The sequence below is a fragment of the Bubalus kerabau genome, chromosome 20, assembly GCF_029407905.1.
Source record: "Bubalus kerabau isolate K-KA32 ecotype Philippines breed swamp buffalo chromosome 20, PCC_UOA_SB_1v2, whole genome shotgun sequence".
NCBI classification, from domain to species: domain Eukaryota; kingdom Metazoa; phylum Chordata; class Mammalia; order Artiodactyla; family Bovidae; genus Bubalus; species Bubalus kerabau.
In genome coordinates, this window is record NC_073643.1 from 37,859,605 (window position 1) to 37,879,793 (window position 20,189).

At 40.0% G+C, this 20,189-nt stretch overlaps 1 protein-coding gene across 1 annotated transcript; it reads left to right on the forward strand.

Annotated features, from left to right (window-relative positions):
- Positions 1 to 265: 265 nt before the first annotated feature.
- Positions 266 to 1,344, forward strand: LOC129635233 (thymosin beta-4-like; the record flags this gene model as incomplete). Its single annotated transcript, XM_055558006.1, has 2 exons — positions 266 to 314; positions 1,208 to 1,344. Coding segments are annotated over 2 exons (186 nt in total), but the record flags the coding sequence as incomplete, so codon positions are not given.
- Between the last annotated feature and the right edge of the window lie 18,845 nt (positions 1,345 to 20,189).

The following is a 20,189-nucleotide window of genomic DNA, read 5'->3' on the forward strand; positions in this document are numbered from 1 at the left end:
TATAGTTCAGTAGTAGAGAATGTGGAGAAGGCAACGGCACCCCACTCCAGTACTCTTGCCTGGAAAATCCCATGGACGGAGGAGCCTGGTAGGCTGCAGTCCGTGGGGTCGCGAAGAGTCGGACACGACTGAGTGACTTCACTTTCACTTTTCACTTTCCTGCATTGGAGAAGGAAATAGCAACCCACCCCAGTGTTCTTGCCTGGAGAATTCCAGGGATGGCGGAGCCTGGTGGGCTGCCGTCTATGGGGTCACACAGAGTTGGACACGACTGAAGCGATTTAGCAGCAGCAGCAGCAGCAGCAGCAGCAGCAGCAGTAGAGAATGAGTTGTTGTCTATAAGGGTATTTCAGTGTTGTGTTTTTTGTTTGTTTGTTTTGATGAAAATCTAACAAAAGCGACACATGCATCTTCTGGATCATCTGTTTCTCCTTATAACCAAGTATTGCCACTCAATACCAAGGCCTACATTTGCATTGGTGTTTATGACTCTTTTGGAGCCAAGAAGAACTACTTCATCTCAGGCTAAAGAGTAAAGGCAGAACTTCCACAAAAATTCTTAATACATGCCAAGGGAGGGCCACATAATATCATGGCACACTGTATGAACAGTTGAAGTAAATTTGCAAGTGGTGATTTAGGGTCAGCAAGCAGCAGTATCTCTCTGACCATTGTTCATATTCTGTTTCATAGATAAGTTCATTTGTGCCAAATTTTGCTTAGATTTAGTCTTTAATTTTTATAGTCACATAAAATTAATAAGTAAAAGAAGTGTTTGCCTGATTTTATATTGGCACTTTTTTATATCGTAATAAAAATAAGAATTTCCCTGGCTGTCCAGTGGTTAGAACTCTGCACTCCCAGTGCAGGGGGCACGGGTTTGATCCTGGGTCAGGGAACTAAGATCCCATAGGTCATATGGTGTGGCCAAAAACCACATATATAGGTACACACATAACAGTATAAAACTTATTTAAGTAAAGTTTAGGGATTGGTGTGATTTTATTTTTTTCATTTAAAAAGAATCACATTGTCTTGTTTGGGAAACAGTGATGTTGAATATAAAAGCTTGCATTTTAAAATAAGCACATGAAAAGATGTTCAACATCATTACTCACTGGGAAAATTCAAGTTAAAACCACATCAAGACTCCGCAGCTGCCACTGTGGACTTGACTCACTCACAGCTTGCTTGGCTCCCTCTGCAGCCATGTCTTACAAGCCCAATATGGCTGACATTGAGAAATTCAGTAAGTCTACATTGAAGAAAGCAGAAATGCAAGAGAAAAATCCACTGCCTTCAAAAGAAATGATTGAAGAGGAGAAGCAAGCAGGCGAGTCGTGATGAAGTGTGCGCTGCCAGTATGCACTGTATATTCCACAAGCATCGCCTTATTTTACTTCTTTTAGCTGTTCAGCTTTGTAATATGCAAAGAGATTGGATCAAGTTTAAATGACTGTGCTACCCTTTTCACATCAAAGAATGGAGAACTACTAACAACGTAGGCCGCGCCTGCCTCTCCCACCTGTCTGCCTGCCTCTCCCACCTGTCTGCCTGCCTGGCAGGGAAGGAAAAGAACTTGCTTGATGGTGAAGGAGAAAGTGGAACGAGAGTGAAATCGGGAGTAAAAAGCAAGCTGGTCCAAGCTGACTTGTGGGCTGTAAAATGCACTTTAATCAGAGTGCCATTTTTTTGTTGTTCAGATGATTTTAATTATTGGAATGTACAGGTTTTTAATATGCAAATAAAAAGTTGTAAAACCTGAAAAAAACCCACAACAAGGTATCACCACGTATCCATTACAATTGTTAAAATTAAAAAGACTAACCTATACTAAGTGTGGATGAGAACATGTAGTCACCGAAACCCTGTAACACTGCTGGTAAGAATGTAAAGTGGTGCAGTCACCTTGGAAAGAAATCTGGCCATTCCTCAGAAAGTTAGATGCAGCTAATATATGACCTGGTCATCCCACTCCTGCATATTTATCCAAGAGATATGAAAACATATATTCCCACAAAGATATTACATGATTGCTCTTTGCCGTGTATTTGTAGTTGTCTCAAACTGGAAACAATCCAGTGTTCATTAACAGGTGAATGGAGGAACAAATTGTGGAATATTCATAAAATGGAATATCACTTAGAAAAAAAATAAGAGGGAACTATTGACACCCCCGATAATGTGGATGAATCTCAAAATTTATATGCTGAGTAAAAGTAGGCAGCTGAGAAGGTACATAGTCTATAATTCCATTTAAATATAACTCTCGAAAACCAAAGTATAGTGACAAAAAGACCACTGGTTGTGTAGGGTTAGGGTAGTGATCAGGAGAGAGCGATGATACAAGAGCATGAGAAAGCTTTTAGGGGAGGTGGAATCACTTTTTTGGATCGTGATGATGATTTTTTAGATGTAGACATATTTCAAAACTCATCAAATCATCCCCTTTATACGCAGTTAATTGTATGCCAGTTAGACCTCAATACAGCTGTTAAAGAAATAAAAAAGATGCACTGCTAAACCTTGCCTTCAGACTGTCTTGGTTTTGATCCCACCTTTGACTCTAGGGTGTACCTGATGGCTCAGATGGTAAAGAATCCACCTGTAATGTGGGAGATCTGGGTTCAATCCCTGGGTTGGGAAGATTCCCTTGGAGGAGGGCATGGCAACCCACTCCAGTATTCTTGCCTGGAGAATCCTCATGCACAGAGGAGCCTGTGCATGCTCCTGGGCTGCAATCAATAGGGTCATAAAGAGTTGGACATGGGTGTCCGACTCTTTGCGACCCCATGGACTGCATCATGCCAGGCCTCCCTCTCTATCACTAACTCCTGGAGCTTACTCAAACTCATGTCCATTGAGTTGGTGATACCATCCAACTATCTCATCCTCTGTCATCCCCTTCTCCCACCTTCAATCTTTCCTAGCATCAGGGTATTTTCCAGTGAATCAGCTCTTTGCATCAAGTGGCCAAATTATTGGAGTTTCAGCTTCAGCATCAGTCCTTCCAATGAACATTCAGGACTGATCTCCTTTAGGATGGACTGGTTGGATCTCTTGCAGTCCAAGGGACTCTCAAGAGTCTTCTCAAACACCACAGTTCAAAAGCATCAATTCTTTGGCACTCAGCTTTCTTTATAGTCCAACTCTCACATCCATACATCACTACTGGGAAAACCATAGCTTTGACTAGATGGACCTTTGTTGGCAAAATAATGTCTCTGCTTTTTAATATGCTGTCTAGGTTGGTCATAACTTTTCTTCCAATGAGCAAGTGTGTTTTAATTTCATGGCAGCAGTCACCATCTGCAGTGATTTTAGAACCCCCCCAAAATAAAGTCTGTCACTGTTTCCATTGTTTCCCCATCTATTTGCCATTAAGTGAAGCTGTCTTAGCTGCAAGCTGTTTGACTCTTGGACAATTGGTTAATTTTTGAGTGTCACGTGAAATGGGTATGATAATACCTACCCTAGTAGGTTATCTTAGAGTCAAGTGAAATATATGTGTCTTCTAACAAAGGACTTGCTTATTAGTAAATACCTAGTAAGTAGCAATCGTACTTCAGTGGTATTCTACCTGAGAGAAAGCAATCTAGGCCATATGTCTACATAAATATTTTCTTTTTCCTGGAGATCATAGTATATTCTCTCTATTTATGACCTGTGACAACTTCTGTATAAATGTGCTACCATTTCCTTGTATGTAGAGGTACTAACAACAAAAATGCCCATTGCCTAGGGTACATCCTATATCTGCAAAATTAGAATCTATATGGGTGAAAACTCGGCAGCAGTATTTTAACAGCTTTGAAGTGAATCAGATATATGGCGAAGTTAAAGAAAGAGGACTCTGAGGCTGTGCTCCTCTCAATGTGATCCCCAGACCAGCAGCTCCACATCACATGGGAGCATCTTAGAAATATAGCAGCTCAGGCCCAAACCCAGATCTGCTAAATCAGAAGCTGTGTTTGATTTATTCCAAACCTCAGGTTGATTTGTGTGCACCTTAAAGATGGAGGAGCAACAGGAGGAATCATCTCAGAGGGTCCTTCCTTCTTTCAAATGCTGTGCCAAATTTTTTGAGTATGATGTAACATAATATCTCATTTTAAATCTTGTTGGGAGGAATCACAGAGACCAGAAGATAATACCTCTGAGAGAAAGGCAGTTCAGAGAAATGTTTGCTAGAGGAGGTACTTACTTCCCAGAACAGAAGGCTCTCCATGAGACCTTTATAAAATGATAATATGGGATGACTGGGGACAAATTGACCTCGATAGAAACTCAGCATTTATATACTTAGCAAATGACTCTATTTATATGGTTCATTTTCAGACACTTTCCAAATGTTGCAATTAACACAATAAATTTTTCTTTCAGGAATCTGGTTTGATGGGCCACTATTTCAGTTCAGTTATAATCAATTGAACTAAAATTGTATGCCGGGTTTTGCTGAACTGTCTTATTTAATTTAACCCTCATGTTAACCCTATGAAACACTTACCATTAGTTAACCTATTTTTATAATGGAAGGAAACATGGTTTTGAGTTCTTGGTGATTTGCCCTAGATCCCATCCAGCTAGAAGCTGGCAGCATGGGGATTTGAACCCGTGTCTGTAAAGATCAGAGCTTGTTTGTGTGCCAAGGCTAGTTGGGCAAAGAGGAGAAGTGCTTGATTCTGGAGTTGGCTTGCTGGGGTTCGTGCCTGACTCACTGTTGAATGGAAGAATACATGAGTGGTTTTGCTGTATAACGTGACTGTGGGGTGGGGAAGAAGGTCCAGAACAGGAGGGAAGCATGTGGCAGTCAGCCTCTAACTCAGAGGGTTGGTGGTGGGGGACCGGCGACACAGAGTTGATAGGAAGGATGGAGTTGCGGGAGGATGGAGGTGTTGATCATGAAATGTGCCTGTATCACGTCTTTGCCCAAATTAAGTGATACATGTAAGGTTTATATCTGGCACATGGCCTGACATCTATTAGCACTTAAATGATAACTATCTCTAGGCTCAAGGACAAATCTATTGTTACTGTTTTCTGTCAAACAAGAGTCTGTGCAGGAACCAGCTGCCTCATCTATTATTTCATTATCCTATCTTCCTGAAGGTGATTACTGCAAACTGGAAATCCCACACAGCTCCATCCTAAAGGGTCTATTTCAAAGATTACAAAATACTTCTTTGCAATTTCTCTCCTATATTATCTTCTTTAGTAATTTAACTTGATTTTTATTATTACTTAATTTAAAATATCTTAAATAAGAAATTGATTTTTTGTGAAAAAACAGAAAGCACATTTAAGCAAAAATATAAAACATATAACTCTAATCTTTTGTTCTTTAATATTTAGGTAATTGGCAATATCTTACCATTATAAAGAGGCTTCCATGGTGGCTCAGACAGTAGAGAATCTGCCTGAGACCCAGGTTCAAATCCGTGGGTCGGGAAGATCCCCTGGAGAAGGAAATGGCAACCCACTCCAGTATCTTTGCCTGGAGAATTCCATGGACAGAGAAGCCTGGCAGGTTGCAAAGAGCTGGACACAACTGAGCAACTAACAGTTTCACACTTTCACTTTTTCCATTATAAATAATGCTGATATGACCATCCTTGTCTGCAAATCTTTGTGCATATCCTTTATTATTTCATTAAGATATATTTTGCAAGAAGAACCAACAAAGATATTTGTCACCAGTGCTGGTTGTGATTTCCAGTCCTAGATTCAGGGTATCAGCCCCTAGAAACTTAGGTCTGTCACTAAGAAGAGAGACTTGCTAAGTGGAAAAAATTTGCCCTTCCTAATTTACATGTAGCTTCCCCTGAGATTGAGCCTGCTCTGGTGTGTTTCAGAGGTAACATTTCAAAATAATTAGGTGGGGAACTCACCTAATAAAAATCCTTGAGGACAGCATTTTCAATTCTGTAGATCTTTCCCCCAGGGTTTTCCTCTATCAGTTCAGTTCAGTCCAGTCGCTCGGTCATGTCCGACTCTTTGTGACCCCATGAATCGCAGCTCGCCAAGCCTCCCTGTCCATCACCAACTCCCGGAGTTCACTCAGACTCACGTCCATCGAGTCAGTGATGCCATCTAGCCATCTCATCCTCTGTTGTCCCCTTCTCCTTCTGCCCCCAATCCCTCCCAGCGTCAGGGTCTTTTCCAATGAGTCAACACTTCACATGAGGTGGCCACAGTACTGGAGTTTCAGCTTTAGTATCATTCCTTCCAAAGAAATCCCAGGACTGATCTCCTTCAGAATGGACTGGTTGGATCTCCTTGCAGTCCAAGGGACTCTCAAGAGTCTTTTCCAACACCACAGTTCAAAAGCATCAATTCTTCGGTGCTCAGCCTTCTTCACAGTCCAACTCTCACATCCATACATGATGTGAGAAAGACCATAGCCTTGACTAGATGGACCTTTGTTGGCAAAGTAATGTCTCTGCTTTTCAATATGCTATCTAGGTTGATCATAACTGTCCTTCCAAGGAGTAAGCGTCTTTTAATTTCATGGCTGCAGTCACCATCTGCAGTGATTTTGGAGCCCAAAAAAATAAAGTCTGACACTGTTTCCACTGTTTCCCCATCTATTTCCCATGAAGTGATGGGACCGGATGCCATGATCTTTGTTTTCTGAATGTTGAGTTTTAAGCCAACTTTTTCACTCTCCACTTTCACTTTCATCAAGAGGCTTTTGAGTTCCTCTTCACTTTCTGCCATAAGGGTGGTGTCATCTGCATATCTAAGGTTATTGATATTTCTCTGAGCAGTCTTGATTCCAGCCTGTGTTTCTTCCAGTCCAGCGTTTCTTATGACGTACTCAGCATATAAGTTAAATAAGCAGGGTGACAATATACAGCCTTGACGTACTCCTTTTCCTATTTGGAACCAGTCTAACCCAAGGTCTGAAATGCCAATAGGAATGGTAATCTCTCTGTTTAGTATAACACTTTCTTCACTCCTCAGGAGAACTCAAAGTACTATTTTAGGTACTTTTAGCACAGTCTGAATTCTGGAAAATTGCATCACTTTACCATCAACAAAGCCAAAATAGTTCAAAGTGGTCATTCCAGTGAACAGAGCATCGGTATGAACAGAAACCATATCTAAAGCAACCAATCATACTTATTGGAACAAAATATTTTCCCTGAAAGCAAAGTAAAAATTAGAAAGAAAAGCAATTCTTTTTACTAGGACAAGGAAGGATATAGAAGAACACTGCAGGGATTCACGGGGGGACAAAAAAACCCTCATCTCCATGTATCAAAATAAAGTATTCACTGATGGATGAGTTTCCTATGAGCTGAGAAAAGGAACCCTGAATCATTTGTGCTGACTTCCCATTACTTATGAAAAGAGAGAGGAGGAAAGATGTGGCTGCTGACATGGAAATGAAGGATTTAAAATGTTCTCCGACCGACTTCCAGGGGAATTCCACAGCACGTTTGCCTCCACATATCCAGTTTTATGGCCCCAAATGGACCTCGAGCCTCAAGACTCAGCTCCCATATCTTTTTTCAAGACTTTCCTCTGTCCAAAAAAAAAGGGAGGTGATCTAACCACATAGCAAGACAGAAATTTCTGTTCTTCTCAGACTCTTGTTTATAGTACTTGGCTTGCTGAAATGTTTATCATGTGATCTTTGTAAAATATTTACATGGAAAACCTTAAGCTAAAAATGTGTTCAAGTTGGCAACCAATTTTTTTTTGTTAAATGGGAAGACTTATATAGGCACTTGACCAAAGAGAACAATCAATATTCGAAAATATTTGAAAGGTGCCCAACATTGTAATTACAACAGTAACACAAATGAAAACCACCATGAAATTGCCACTAAAAATCTATGAAAATAGCAAAAATTGTATATCAGAAAGCTGAAAGTGTGTATGGATATCTAATGCCTTCATAATTCAACACTAATGTGTTAACTATCCCAAAGGAAACGTTCGTATCTACACCGAGAGGCAGATAGGAAAATGTTCATAGAATGTTATTCCAATGTTGTGGCCACTAAACCCTAAATCAACAATACAGTTGATAATTAAATTATTATATTTACACAGAAATCCCAAGCTACAAACTACCGTCTATGCAACAACATGGATAAATCTCAGAGCTGTTGGCAAAACAAGCTGACATGGAATAAATACCATGTGATTCCATTATATAATATTCAAAACAGGCCAAACTGATCGAAGATGTAGGTCAGGATGGTGGCTACCTCTCATGGAGGAGGAGTAGTGATTGGTAGAGAGGCAGGGGAGAGGCTTCTAGAATGCTGATCAAGTTCTATTTCTTTCTTGATTCCATGGGTATGAACAGTTCGGAAAAATTGACCAAGCCACACAGTATGCAGGAAATTTTTCTGCATATAGGTTATACTTCAATGAACTGGTTTACTTTAAAACAAGATCAGAAGGGAGATGCCTAATAAATATGCAGCTCAGCTCTTTTTATGGGGTGAAGATAAGAACTGTAGTTGATTCCAGGACAACAGTTTTTATAATTGTATCTTATTCTGCTCACCAAGTGTGGGCTGAAAACTTGTGGGTAAACAAGTTATGCTAAATTGAATCTAGTTCTTTAAGGCGATCTTGTGCCAAATAATTTTGAGAAGGTCCTTGCTCTCTAATTCATCTTGTCTGTGAATTAAGAAATTTATTCATTAAGCATGTCTCCAGAGAGGTACACCTATAATGCTTCAAATATGGGTCATTTGTAGTTGTTTTATTTAAACTATAAGCTGTATTCTCAAACAGCATCTATTTTCCCTGGTGGCCCTGATAGTAAAGAATCTGCCTGCAGTGCAGGACATGCAGATTCGATCCCTGGATCGGGAAGATCCCCTGGAGAAGGAAATGGTTACTCACTTCAATATTCTTGCCTGGGAAATGCCCTGGACAGAGGAGCTTGGCAGGCTACAAATCCATGGGGTCATGAAGAGTCAGATATGACTGAGCAACTAACCCTTTTTCTCACTACTGTATTTGATTCCTAGGGCTGCCATTACAAAGTACTACAAACTGGACAGCTTAAAACAACAGAAATGTGTTCTCTCACAGTTTTGGAGATCAGAAGTCTGGAATTGCAGTGTCAGTAGGGCTACATGCCTGACAAGGCTTTAGAGGGGAATCCTGGTCTCATCTAGGTTCTGGTGGCTACTGGCATTCCTTGGCTTATGGCATCATAACTCCAGGTTTCGCCTCTGCATCTGCACAGGGCCTTGCTCTTTGGGTTACTCTGTGTTCTCTCTTCTTCTTTAAAAGAGAAAGGGCCACCCTAAATTCTAGAAGATTTTTATCTTTATTTTAGATTCTTAACTAGTGACATCAGCAGAAGATCCTATTTCCAGGTAGGTCACATGCTGAGGTTCTGGGTGCATATGAATTGGGGAGAACTGAGACAATTTTAATGGACTCAGCCTATCCACAATCCTGCACTCCATGCTCTTGGCTTCATGGCCTGGAAGCTGTCAGGAGCTCCATCTCCCCGAACACTGATTTCCCTTTCAGTAATTCAACAAATATTTTTGAGCCTCTGCTATATGCTTGACATTACCCCAGACATAGAAGATCAAGAACATGGCAAGTAATGTTAGGGAGTGAATAGGTGCCAAGATTTTTATCATTTAATCCTCTGCACAATTCTATCATTTTATAGATGTCGCAACTGTGGTGATACAAATTGTTTAAGTAACTTTTAAACAATGATCATGTGATTAAGCTCAGGTCTGTCTGCTCCTAAGGGCATATACCTGTTCTTCTTCTTTAAATCTGGCTGCCTTGGGTCTTAGTTGTGGCATGTGGGCCCTTTATTGTAGCGCACAGATTCAGTTGTGGTGCACAGGCTTAGTTGCCTGGTGGGCTATTTTGAAATAGCTTAGTTCCCTGCTGCTGCTGCTGCTAAGTCGCTTCAGTCGTGTCTGACTCTGTGCGACCCCATAGACGGCAGCCCACCAGGCTCCCCCATCCCTGGGATTCTCCAGGCAAGAACACTGGAGTGGGTTGCCATTTCCTTCTCCAGGGATCAAAACCACATATCCTGCAAGGTGGATTCTTAACCACTGGACCACCAGGGAAGTTCCTACCTGTTTTCAGACACCTATTTTATACTACACGGCACTGAACATTAATTGCATACTCAATTTGGGTCAAGGCCCTGAATTAGACAGTGGGCCATGGAAACAAATGAAACACACGCCCTGCCTCTGGGAAGCTCATGACCTAAATTTATACTTAAACCAAGAGTGTGAATGGCAAACCGTTCATTCAACAAATATGGAATGAAAGCTTCGCATGTGTTGAGCATGGTTTTAGGTGATGAATCACTAGCAAATGTGATACATAGGATCCTCTTTCTCTTGGAGCTTATAGTCTATTGGGGAGAACAGAATGATAATAAATAAGCCAAGAGGAAATAAATATGTCCACGTTGTGATAGATATTATGAAGTGAACCAGGAAATCAGTAATGGTGTGGTGTCATCCCTTCTGGAGAAATAATAATTTAGCAGTGGCCTTGGAGAGCAGACCCAAGTGTAAATACTTCAGGTCATCTAGCCTACACTTAGGGTATAAGGCTCTACATAAAACCTGGTAGAGCTACTCATGACATGGGTGACTCCATGGAAGTTACTAAAAACCCTCATCTGTATATTAGGGATAACAATAGTTTCCACTTCAGAGGGTTGTTTTATAAAGTGAATACACACATACAGAACTTGGCATAGTGCTTGGCACATAGCAAAAGGCTCAGTAACAATTAGGACCCATAGTTTAGTGCAGGAGGGTGGAATGGTTACTAGTTGCTAAACCTTTCCTGCCTCCCTCTTCCTCTGATACCTCTATGCACTGACTCATCTCCCCTGCACAGGGGGCTGGAACTTCCAGTAAGATCGCATTCGGTTTAGGGAGATGGTGGCTGACCCTGGGGGAAGATGGATGCAGTGCGAAGATTCTCCCTCTTAGAATCCTGCTTTTATTCCTCCTGACAGTTTATAGCCTTCGAACCACGCCCACCTCTCATTTTCCCTGCACTGAGCCTGTTTCCTCCCACATCAAAGTGACTCTGTCCTGTGGAACCTCACGTCCCCATTGGTCAGTGCTGTGCGCATGTGCAGATATTGCTGGTTGCATCTTGTTAAGCGTCCAGGGGAAATTTGAATATTGACAGCTCTGACTGGTCGCTGGACGCAGCCCACGACTGCAGAGCTGATTTCTCTCTCTCCTCTTCCAGTGATATGATAGATTTCATTCCCGGAAAGCTTTATGGGCAAGATTTATGTCTGTTTTTCCCTGCTGTGAGCCTGGAATAAAGTCTTTGCAGATTGCCGAAGCAGGTTTAGTGAATCACTCCCGCTTACTTACTCCTGCTCTTCATTCCTCAGCATGGAGGATACAACCTGATTTAATAAATGTCACTCTCCTCTTCTATCCATCACTAGCCTCAGACACACTGCCAGGCAGTGGCACTCAGTTGCAGCGGTTCCTATCAGGGCATTACAGAACAGCCTTTTCCCAATGCAACCTTTCAAATAGGAGATTGCCCTTCTGCAAGACCCAGAATGGCAACATGCCAGGGCCACTCTGTGGCCTAAGAAGCCAGTGATCCCTGGGACCAAATACAGAAACATCAGCTCTGGGAAAAGCCTGTGTCAAAGCTGATGATAGCTTCTGTCAAGATGTAGAATTTTTTGTTGTTGGAGAGGCGGACTGTCTGGATTGTTTGGACAAAATGTTTACAGAAGATAAAACTGCTGGCTTAGGAATGATGAATGATGTGGCTCATGTTCGAATATACTAGTTACTATTTTGTAGCTGTGGGCAAGTTTTTGAACTTCTCTGATCCTCGGTTTGTTTGTCTGTAGAACAGTACTTAATGTGGGGTTTTGTGATAGGGTATAATGTGTGAGAGTGTGGTACCTGATGCCTAGTAAATGTGAGATAGATACTATCTTCAGCTCCAGGTGACTCCAAACCCTTAGGTTTAACTACTGTCTGGTCAAATGAATTCATGTTTTTAAAGATGAAAAATCTTCTCAAACTCATTTTTTAAAGAAGACTTCTTCAGTATCTTTTGGTGTCCTGAATCCTTTACATGGCATTTAAAGGCCTTTGAGGGCCACCCTAGGCCACACTCCCATCCTCATGTCCTAGTGTTTCTGGGGGTCTGTGCCTTCTCACTGTACGCATCATTTTCTTGCTATTTCCCAGAACTTTCCGTTCACATCGGCCTCTGAGCCTTTGGTGTCTGTTCCCTCTGACTATGATGTCCTTCTCCTGTCTGCTTGTTTACCTGAAAAAATTGTGGCTTTCTCTAGGCTTGGGATTGTTGACCTTCTCTATGATGCATGATTCTGACCTCTCAGGTAGAGCCTGTTACCTTGTCCTTTGTGTTTTCAGGGCACCTGGCTCATGACACAGGGCACGTTATCACATCCTTCCAGGATTATCTATGAATCTGTCATTATCTCTGTTCAAAATGCTGGTTGGTATCGCTAGCACCATTCACAGTACCTGGCATAAACTGAGTGTTTAATACATGCTTGTGGAATGAGTGAGTGGAATGTGCCTTATAGGGGTTCTATCCCCTTTGCCTTATTGGTCTTCCCCTACTTGACAGGTGATGGGGAGGAGACATTTCAGCTCAGTCATATGTTGAGCACTGCAGTGTAGGCTAGAACAGGAGATCATGTTGTTTAGAAAGGTTGGTTTGCCTTAGAGTTACTCTTCTCTCGTGCTAACACCTTGGGCAAATGGTTGTGGACTGGGCTGGGGCTAGGAAAACTTGGTGTTATGTGTATCACTAGAATATTCTTGATCACCCAATTCTACGTCTAGAAATTCATCCTGAAAATTTAATCACTGGTGAAAATATTTTATTGTTGTTCATGATTGTAATTATTTAATAGCAAACAATTTAAAAAAATTGAAATGTCTGCCAGTGTGTAATTGATTGACTATATTTTTGTATATCTGTATAATACAATTCAAGTTATTGATTAAAAATAACATTGTAGATGAATATTTTTGATACAGGAAAATATGTTCCCAGGTAGAGTAAGAAGAGCAGCTTAACAAAACGGATGTATGACATACTGCCTTATTTATAAAATTATCTTATATGTAATTTTATAATATTTCTGTAAAATATTTTTCATATGTATAATTCAAATCTGTGTGTGTGTGTGTGTACGTGTGACAGAGAGAGAGAGACAGAGACAGAGATACATTTAGGAAAAGGTTTGGAATGTTATATACCAAAATGTTAACAGTGTTTCTCTCTGGTTGGTAGAATTACAAGCATAAAAGTTATTTTTCTTGTAACAAAGATATTCTGAAGTTATGTTTAAAGTATATTTATATACAAAGCTATGTTAAGTAGGGTTTGTTTTCTAAATGCTAATATTTCCTTTATATTAAGACAAAAATTCTTTTACAGTAGTGTAGTAAAATGAAGCTAGCTACAAGTGATCAAAGTTTCCTTTGTATTATATATGACAAACTTTCTGAAAGTGATGGGTTTTTGGCAATTTACAATCCAATTGCTGGGGTGAAAAATTATTTTACCACAGACAGAAGGAGAGGGTGAAGTATAATTGCTTCTTTAAATTTACTTTATGTTGGGGGGATTACCTGATTGCTTTATGGTAAAAACCAGGCTTTCAAGAAAGCTCCCCAGATATATCAGCTGACAAAAACAGTTAACCCATCCAGGCTCCAGGGATGGTAATATAATGAGACATTTAAAATAAAGATCATGAGACACTACTCAGTTGCAGGCAAGCTGCCATCTGCAAGGCTAATGTAATTATAGAGACCAAATCTTGTATAGTTTTTTTCTTTACTAAATTCCTTTGGCACTCAGGATCTTTTCTTCACAATGTAGCTCTTGATTACACAGTGTCTTTTATTCTTCCCTTGTTATTCGAAATAAATTCTGTTCTCCTTATCACTCTGTGAGTATCCTAAGATATATACTTTCCTAGCAAACTGAAGCAATGAGTATGAGTAATGAAGCAATGATGAATGAGTAGGGAGTAGTGGATGAGAAGCCTTGGGTGTTTCTAGTATTTCAAAATGCCAACCAGACAAGGTACATTTCCCCACCCTAAAGCCATTTAGGCCAACTAAAATGTCAGTTGTCCTTGCTCTTTGCTGGAATTATATAAACAGGGTAATAATCCTAGTTATTTTTTTTTTATTTGCTCGATGTGCAAATTGGCTCTCGAGGATGTTATAGAAATTTTGGGGGTGTTTATGGGGGACTAGTTATCAGAGTCCTATGGTTTTATTATGAAAGAATGGCAAATCATTGGTTGAGGACACAGATGAGCACAATATTTATGCTTAATATATATTAGTTGGCTTGATTTATTTCATCAAGTATTCAATTTATTCAGTTTATTTGACACTGAATCAAGCAGACAAAATAACAAGTTCTTGACTGAGATTTTGCTTGTTTTGTGGCTGTGGTTCCCCACTGGTTGCATCAGCATCATGTAGAGAACTTGTGACACCACAGATTCTCCCATTTCCCTATTCTAAATTCTAGGATTCTAATTTAGCAGGTTTGGGCTGAATCATGGGAATGTGAATTTTTGACAAACCTCTAGATGGTTACTATGCACATTTAAGTTTAAGAACGTCCAATGTAGATTAACATTAAATAACTTACGAAAGCTAAATAGGCATAAAGTTTCAACAAACTTTGCATAAATGTATACAACAATAAGGATGCCTACGAATGACCTACCTAGGATGATTGCTAGAATGTTCTACTTGCTGACTCTTCTTTCTGCCTGCTGTAATCCCTAGGACAGCTTCTGTAGAATGTTCCCTGAATGAAATGCAGACTGTGTTACTTGCCAAGAGGTTAATGAGATTCTCTGCTGATAAGATGATTCTTTTCCCTCTGGCTTTAAGGATGTGAAGACTCTATAAATAATTAAGGGAAGAAAAAATATAACCAGATGGAATTAGTGTAAATTCTTAATTCAGTAAGAAAACAAAAAAGACAAGAGTGTGCTTCCGGATTATATTCCAATAGATACACATAACTTAACTATTATTCTCCTCTCCTTATAAGATCATTAGTGTTTCTAACACTGAATAAACAAGGTGGACTCATAGCTTGGCTGGGTTTGAATCCAGAATATTTTCCACTTTGGAAGAAGAACCCCTGAGAATACTTTATTTACTATAATGATGCAGTAAGAAACTCCACTGCTGTTAAGAAAATTCTATCTAAATTATCAAAACCAATATCATTTAATAGAAATAAATGCTCAATTAAATTGAAAATCAACCCATGGGAATCCATGTAAAGAATATTATTGAGAGTAAACACATTTTGGGGAAAGAATAATGACTTTTAAAAAATTATTTATTTTTAAGTGAAAGATAATTACTTTAAAATATTGTATTTTTTTTGCCACACATCAACATAAATCCACCATAGGTATACATATGTCCCCTCCCTCTTGCTCCTCCTTCCCAGAATGATGACTTTTAAAATGTTTAGGATACAGTGTTAAGTGATACAAACAATTAAAAAAATATATACTGGCACAGACCAACTTTGGGTAATCCAAATAGAAAAATAAATTGGTTAGTAAGGGACACCCCAAAAATATCATCAGTGGTTATCTTTGGTTGACATGATTAAAGTCATTTTTCATCTTATTATAATTATTGTCATTTCCCCTTCATTTTATATATTTGCTACACAAAGTACATGATAACATTCTGATAGGAAAACAAATAAATTTATTTTAAAGCAATTGCCTGCATATATATTGGGTAGTGATCTAACTTTTATTGATCTATACTCATACAATAAAAGTTAGATCACTACCCAATATAATCATGGCATCTGGTCCCATCACTTCACAGGAAATAGATGGGAAAACAGTGGAAACAGTGTCAGACTTTATTTTTTTGGGCTCCGAAATCACTGCAGATGGTGATTGCAGCCAGGAAATTAAAAGATGCTTGCTCCTTGGAAGAAAAGCTATGACAAACCTAGACAGCATATTCAAAAGCAGAGATGTTACTTTGCCAAAAAAGGTCCGTCTAGTCAAGGCTATGGTTTTTCCAGTGGTCATGTATGGATGTGAGAGTTGTACTGTGAAGAAAGCTGAGCGCCAAAGAATTGATGCTTTTGAACTGTGGTGTTGGAGAAGACTCTTGAGAGTCCCTTGGACTGCAAGGAGATCCAACCAGTCCATTCTGAAGGAGATCAGCCCTGGAATTTCTTTGGAAGGAATGATGCTAAAGCTGAAACTCCAGTACTTTGGCCACCTCGTGTGAAGAGTTGACTCATTGGAAAAGACTCTGATGCTGGGAGGGATTGGGGACAAGAGGAGAAGGGGACGACAGAGGATGAGATGGCTGGATGGCATCACTGACTCGATGGACATGAGTTTGAGTGAACTCCGGGAGCTGATGATGCACAGAGAGGCCTGGCATGCTGCGATTCATGGGGTTGCAAAGAGTCAGACACGACTGAGCGACTGAACTGAACTGAACCGATACCCATACAAAGATTAGAATCCTGGATAAAGAAAATAGATTGGTGTTTCATGAAAAACATGAAGCTCTTGTGTCAAATGAGAGGGGAGCTGGGGACTGGGTTGATGGGGGGACAAGGCAGATTAACTTGAGGTCACCCACTCCTGCCCTATGAGACCCATGGCAGGCATGACCAATGACTTCAGCCTTCTTTCCCATAGAGCCCTGACATTAAACTTCCCAACATCCTACCAGTTCGTAGTACTTGATTGGAAATGGCACAAAGGGAGCTGGTCTTCACTGGCTTATTAAAGAGTCCCTGTCCTCAAATCATGGTATCTAACTGGGAGACAAAGCAAACATAAGACATGTTAAGTATAAAGATTTAATTCCTGGTTCAAAATAACCGAGAAAGAAGCATCACAAGGCAGTCCATGATTAATTACCAAATGAATCAGACAAGGAGGATGTTTTCTTTGAGGATGGTGAGAATATCAAATGTTCTCCAGTATGTTCGGGTTTTGTCCTTGTGACGTCCAAGTATGTGGAAGAAAATGTCTCTGCCTTCCACTTGGCAGGTCAGAATCCTTTCCACTCCTGGGTGATCAGAGTTGAGACATATCTAGTCAAACAATGAAACTGAACATGCTGATTTCACCCTATGGGTCTTAATTTTATTTTTCTTTACAGTGAGCTAGAGTGACTTCACTTTCACTTTTCACTTTCATGCATTGGAGAAGGCAATGGCAACCCACTCCAGTGTTCTTGCCTGGAGAATCCCAGGGACGGGGGAGTCTGGTGGGCTGCCATCTATGGTGTCGCACAGAGTTGGACACGACTGAAGCGACTTAGCAGCAGCAGCAGCAGGAGGCTTTGCCATCAGAGGTTGTGGCAAATGTGATAATATGTCAGTATTTTGAAACTGTAGCAGAAAAGCATGAAGTTACTTAAGTATAGTAAAAGTTCCTTTCAGGATTTTATTTTCACAGACCCATTTTATCCCATGTATCAAGCAATGACCTCCCTATGTTTCGTGTGATAAGGTACATTTTACACTTTACTCCGGAGGGTTTGAAAAACTGATTGGTTGTGATAATTAAACTTAACCTCCTTTTAGAATGTAAGTATTACTTTTCATTTAATTACTGGTAGAGTCACAGAACAGATTAAGGCACATAGGGGTTGGTGGCTACAAGATAGTTATGGAAAGAAGGAATGCAATTTTATTGCTTCCCTAAAATGGATGATGGCTGCTTCATTTTAACTTGTGAAAACAGCATTTTGTCATGAGTTTTCATACAGCAGAATGTTTCATAATTTTTTTTTTTTTTTACACTTCTTAGCAGGTAGAGGAAGAGTGCAAAGGCAGAGATGAATAGACCATATTCCAGTGTGTGGAATGGTGTTTTCCAGTGCTGTGCTGGGAGTCAGAAGACCTGGGAGTTAGTCCCAACTTGGTCACTTACTGGTTTTCCCTGGTGGGTCAAATGGTAAAGAATCCGCCTGCAATATGAGAGACCTGGGTTCCATCCCTGGGTTGGGAAGATCCCCTGGAGAAGAGAATGGCTGCCCACTCCAGTATTCTTCCCTGGAGAATTCCATGGACAGAGAAGCCTGGTGGCCTACAATCCATGGGGTTGCAGAGTCTGACATGACTGAGTAACTAACACTTTCACTTCACTTTTTCACTGTGGTCATTTACTAGTTATATGTTCTTAGGTATTATAAGCCTGTTTTGTGTGTGTGTGTGTGTGTGTGTTTTTAATTTCCCCTGCCAAACTCCCACTTTACCCTTTTCAGAGCAGTGGTGCCTCAATTTTCCTTTGAATAACTGTCCTTTCTCCATTCAGTGCCAACCTGTGAATGAGGTATGCAGTATGAACAAGCCTGGCTGATAAGGACAGCAGTGATCGCTTGAGAGATGGGCATGTGACCCAAACTGGACCAGTTAAAGTGAATCCTGAAATTTGCCAGAATTTCTGGGAAAGGAGAATTCTCTTTTACTTGTGAGACTGCTAACCCTCCACTCCCCCATCTTCTCACTGTTGGAATTACCTGCCTGAGAATGAAAGATAATTTCTACTACTTCTATTAGTAGTAGAAGAAATGAAGATATAAAAAGGAGAAAAATATATTCAGACAAATTTTTTTTTTTAATTTAATTTTATTTTTAAACCTGAAACACTGTATTAGTTTTGCCAAACAAATATTTTGATCACCTAAATTCAGCTGTTACTGAAACTGGAGGCCTCAGAATCCTGTGAATCAGTAAGTTAGCTGATTTGCTGAAATTTTGAATCAGATTTTTGCCACTTGCAGCCAGAGTTCTTGCCAGTTGGGCAATACCCCTTGAGGGCTTTAGTTTTCTTCTCTTTAGAAGGTGAGATACTTTAAAATTTTTAATTTTGCTTTAGAAAGCAATACATTTTTCTTATTGTAAAACTATAACATTGTAGGAAGGGTTTATCAGGTTGTATTCACTTAACCATTATGTGTTAGTCACTCAGTTATGTCCAACTCTTCAGGATCGCATGGACTGTAGTCTGCCAGGCTCCTTCTTCCAAGCAAGAATACTGGAGTAGGTAACCATTCCCATCTCCAGGGGATCTTCCCCACCCAGGGATTGACCCCGGGTCTCCTGCATTGCGGGCAGATTCCTTTCCATCCGAACAACCAGGATATCAGTTAACTATTATTATATAACAAATCTCACCTGAATCCAGTGGCTTGAAATAGTAAGTGTTTATATCGCTCATGACTTTTAATATTTGTTGGGTGGTTCTGCTGATCTGGTCCAAGCTTAGTAGATCATACCTGAACTTGCTTATCTGTCTGTGGTTAGCGAGTATGTTGGCTAGAGTAACTGGTTTAGGATAGCCTCATTTGTAAATCTGGTGGAGCTGGCTGTCAATTGGGGCAATGGAGGTGTCTGGGTTGTGTCTTTTTTATCACCAGCAGGCTGGTTCTCATGGTGGCTGAGCAGGGCCCTACAAGAGCAAGTGTAAGCTTTTTGAGGCCTGGGTTTGTATTGGCATTCCCTTTTTCCTGCTTCTTATATTGGCCAAAGCAGACTCATGGCCAGCCAAGATTCAAGGAGAGGAGAAATTGACTCCATATTTTCGTTGCAAAGTCACATTTTAAGAAGCATATATACAGAAAGGGGAAATAATGTGAACTCTTATTGTAATCACTGTTTAACTTTATTCCCTCAAAAATAATCACTATTTGTATTTTTAAATTCTTCTGGATTTATCCAGAATATTTCTATTTTTATTTTTTATAACATATTTTTTCCAGAAAAGGTATATATTTTTTTGTGCTCCTTATATTTATAAGGGCTTCTCTGGTGGTTCAGTGGTAAAGAATCTGCCTGCCAATGCAGGAGATGTGGGTTTGATCCCTGGGTTGGGAAGATGTCCTGGAAAAGAAAATGGCAACCCACTCCAGTGTTCTTGCTTGGGAAATCTTATGGGCAGAGGAGCCTCTCGGGCTATAGTCCATGGGGTCACAAAAGAGTCAGATATGACTTAGCAACTAAACAACGTCAGCAAATTTATAAAAATTGATATTATATATATTGTTTTGCAGTTTATTGTTTTCATTGACAGTATATTTTGAACATTTTCATGCTTATACATATCAATGTCTTATAAAGAAATTGAATATAGATGCTTTTCTTGG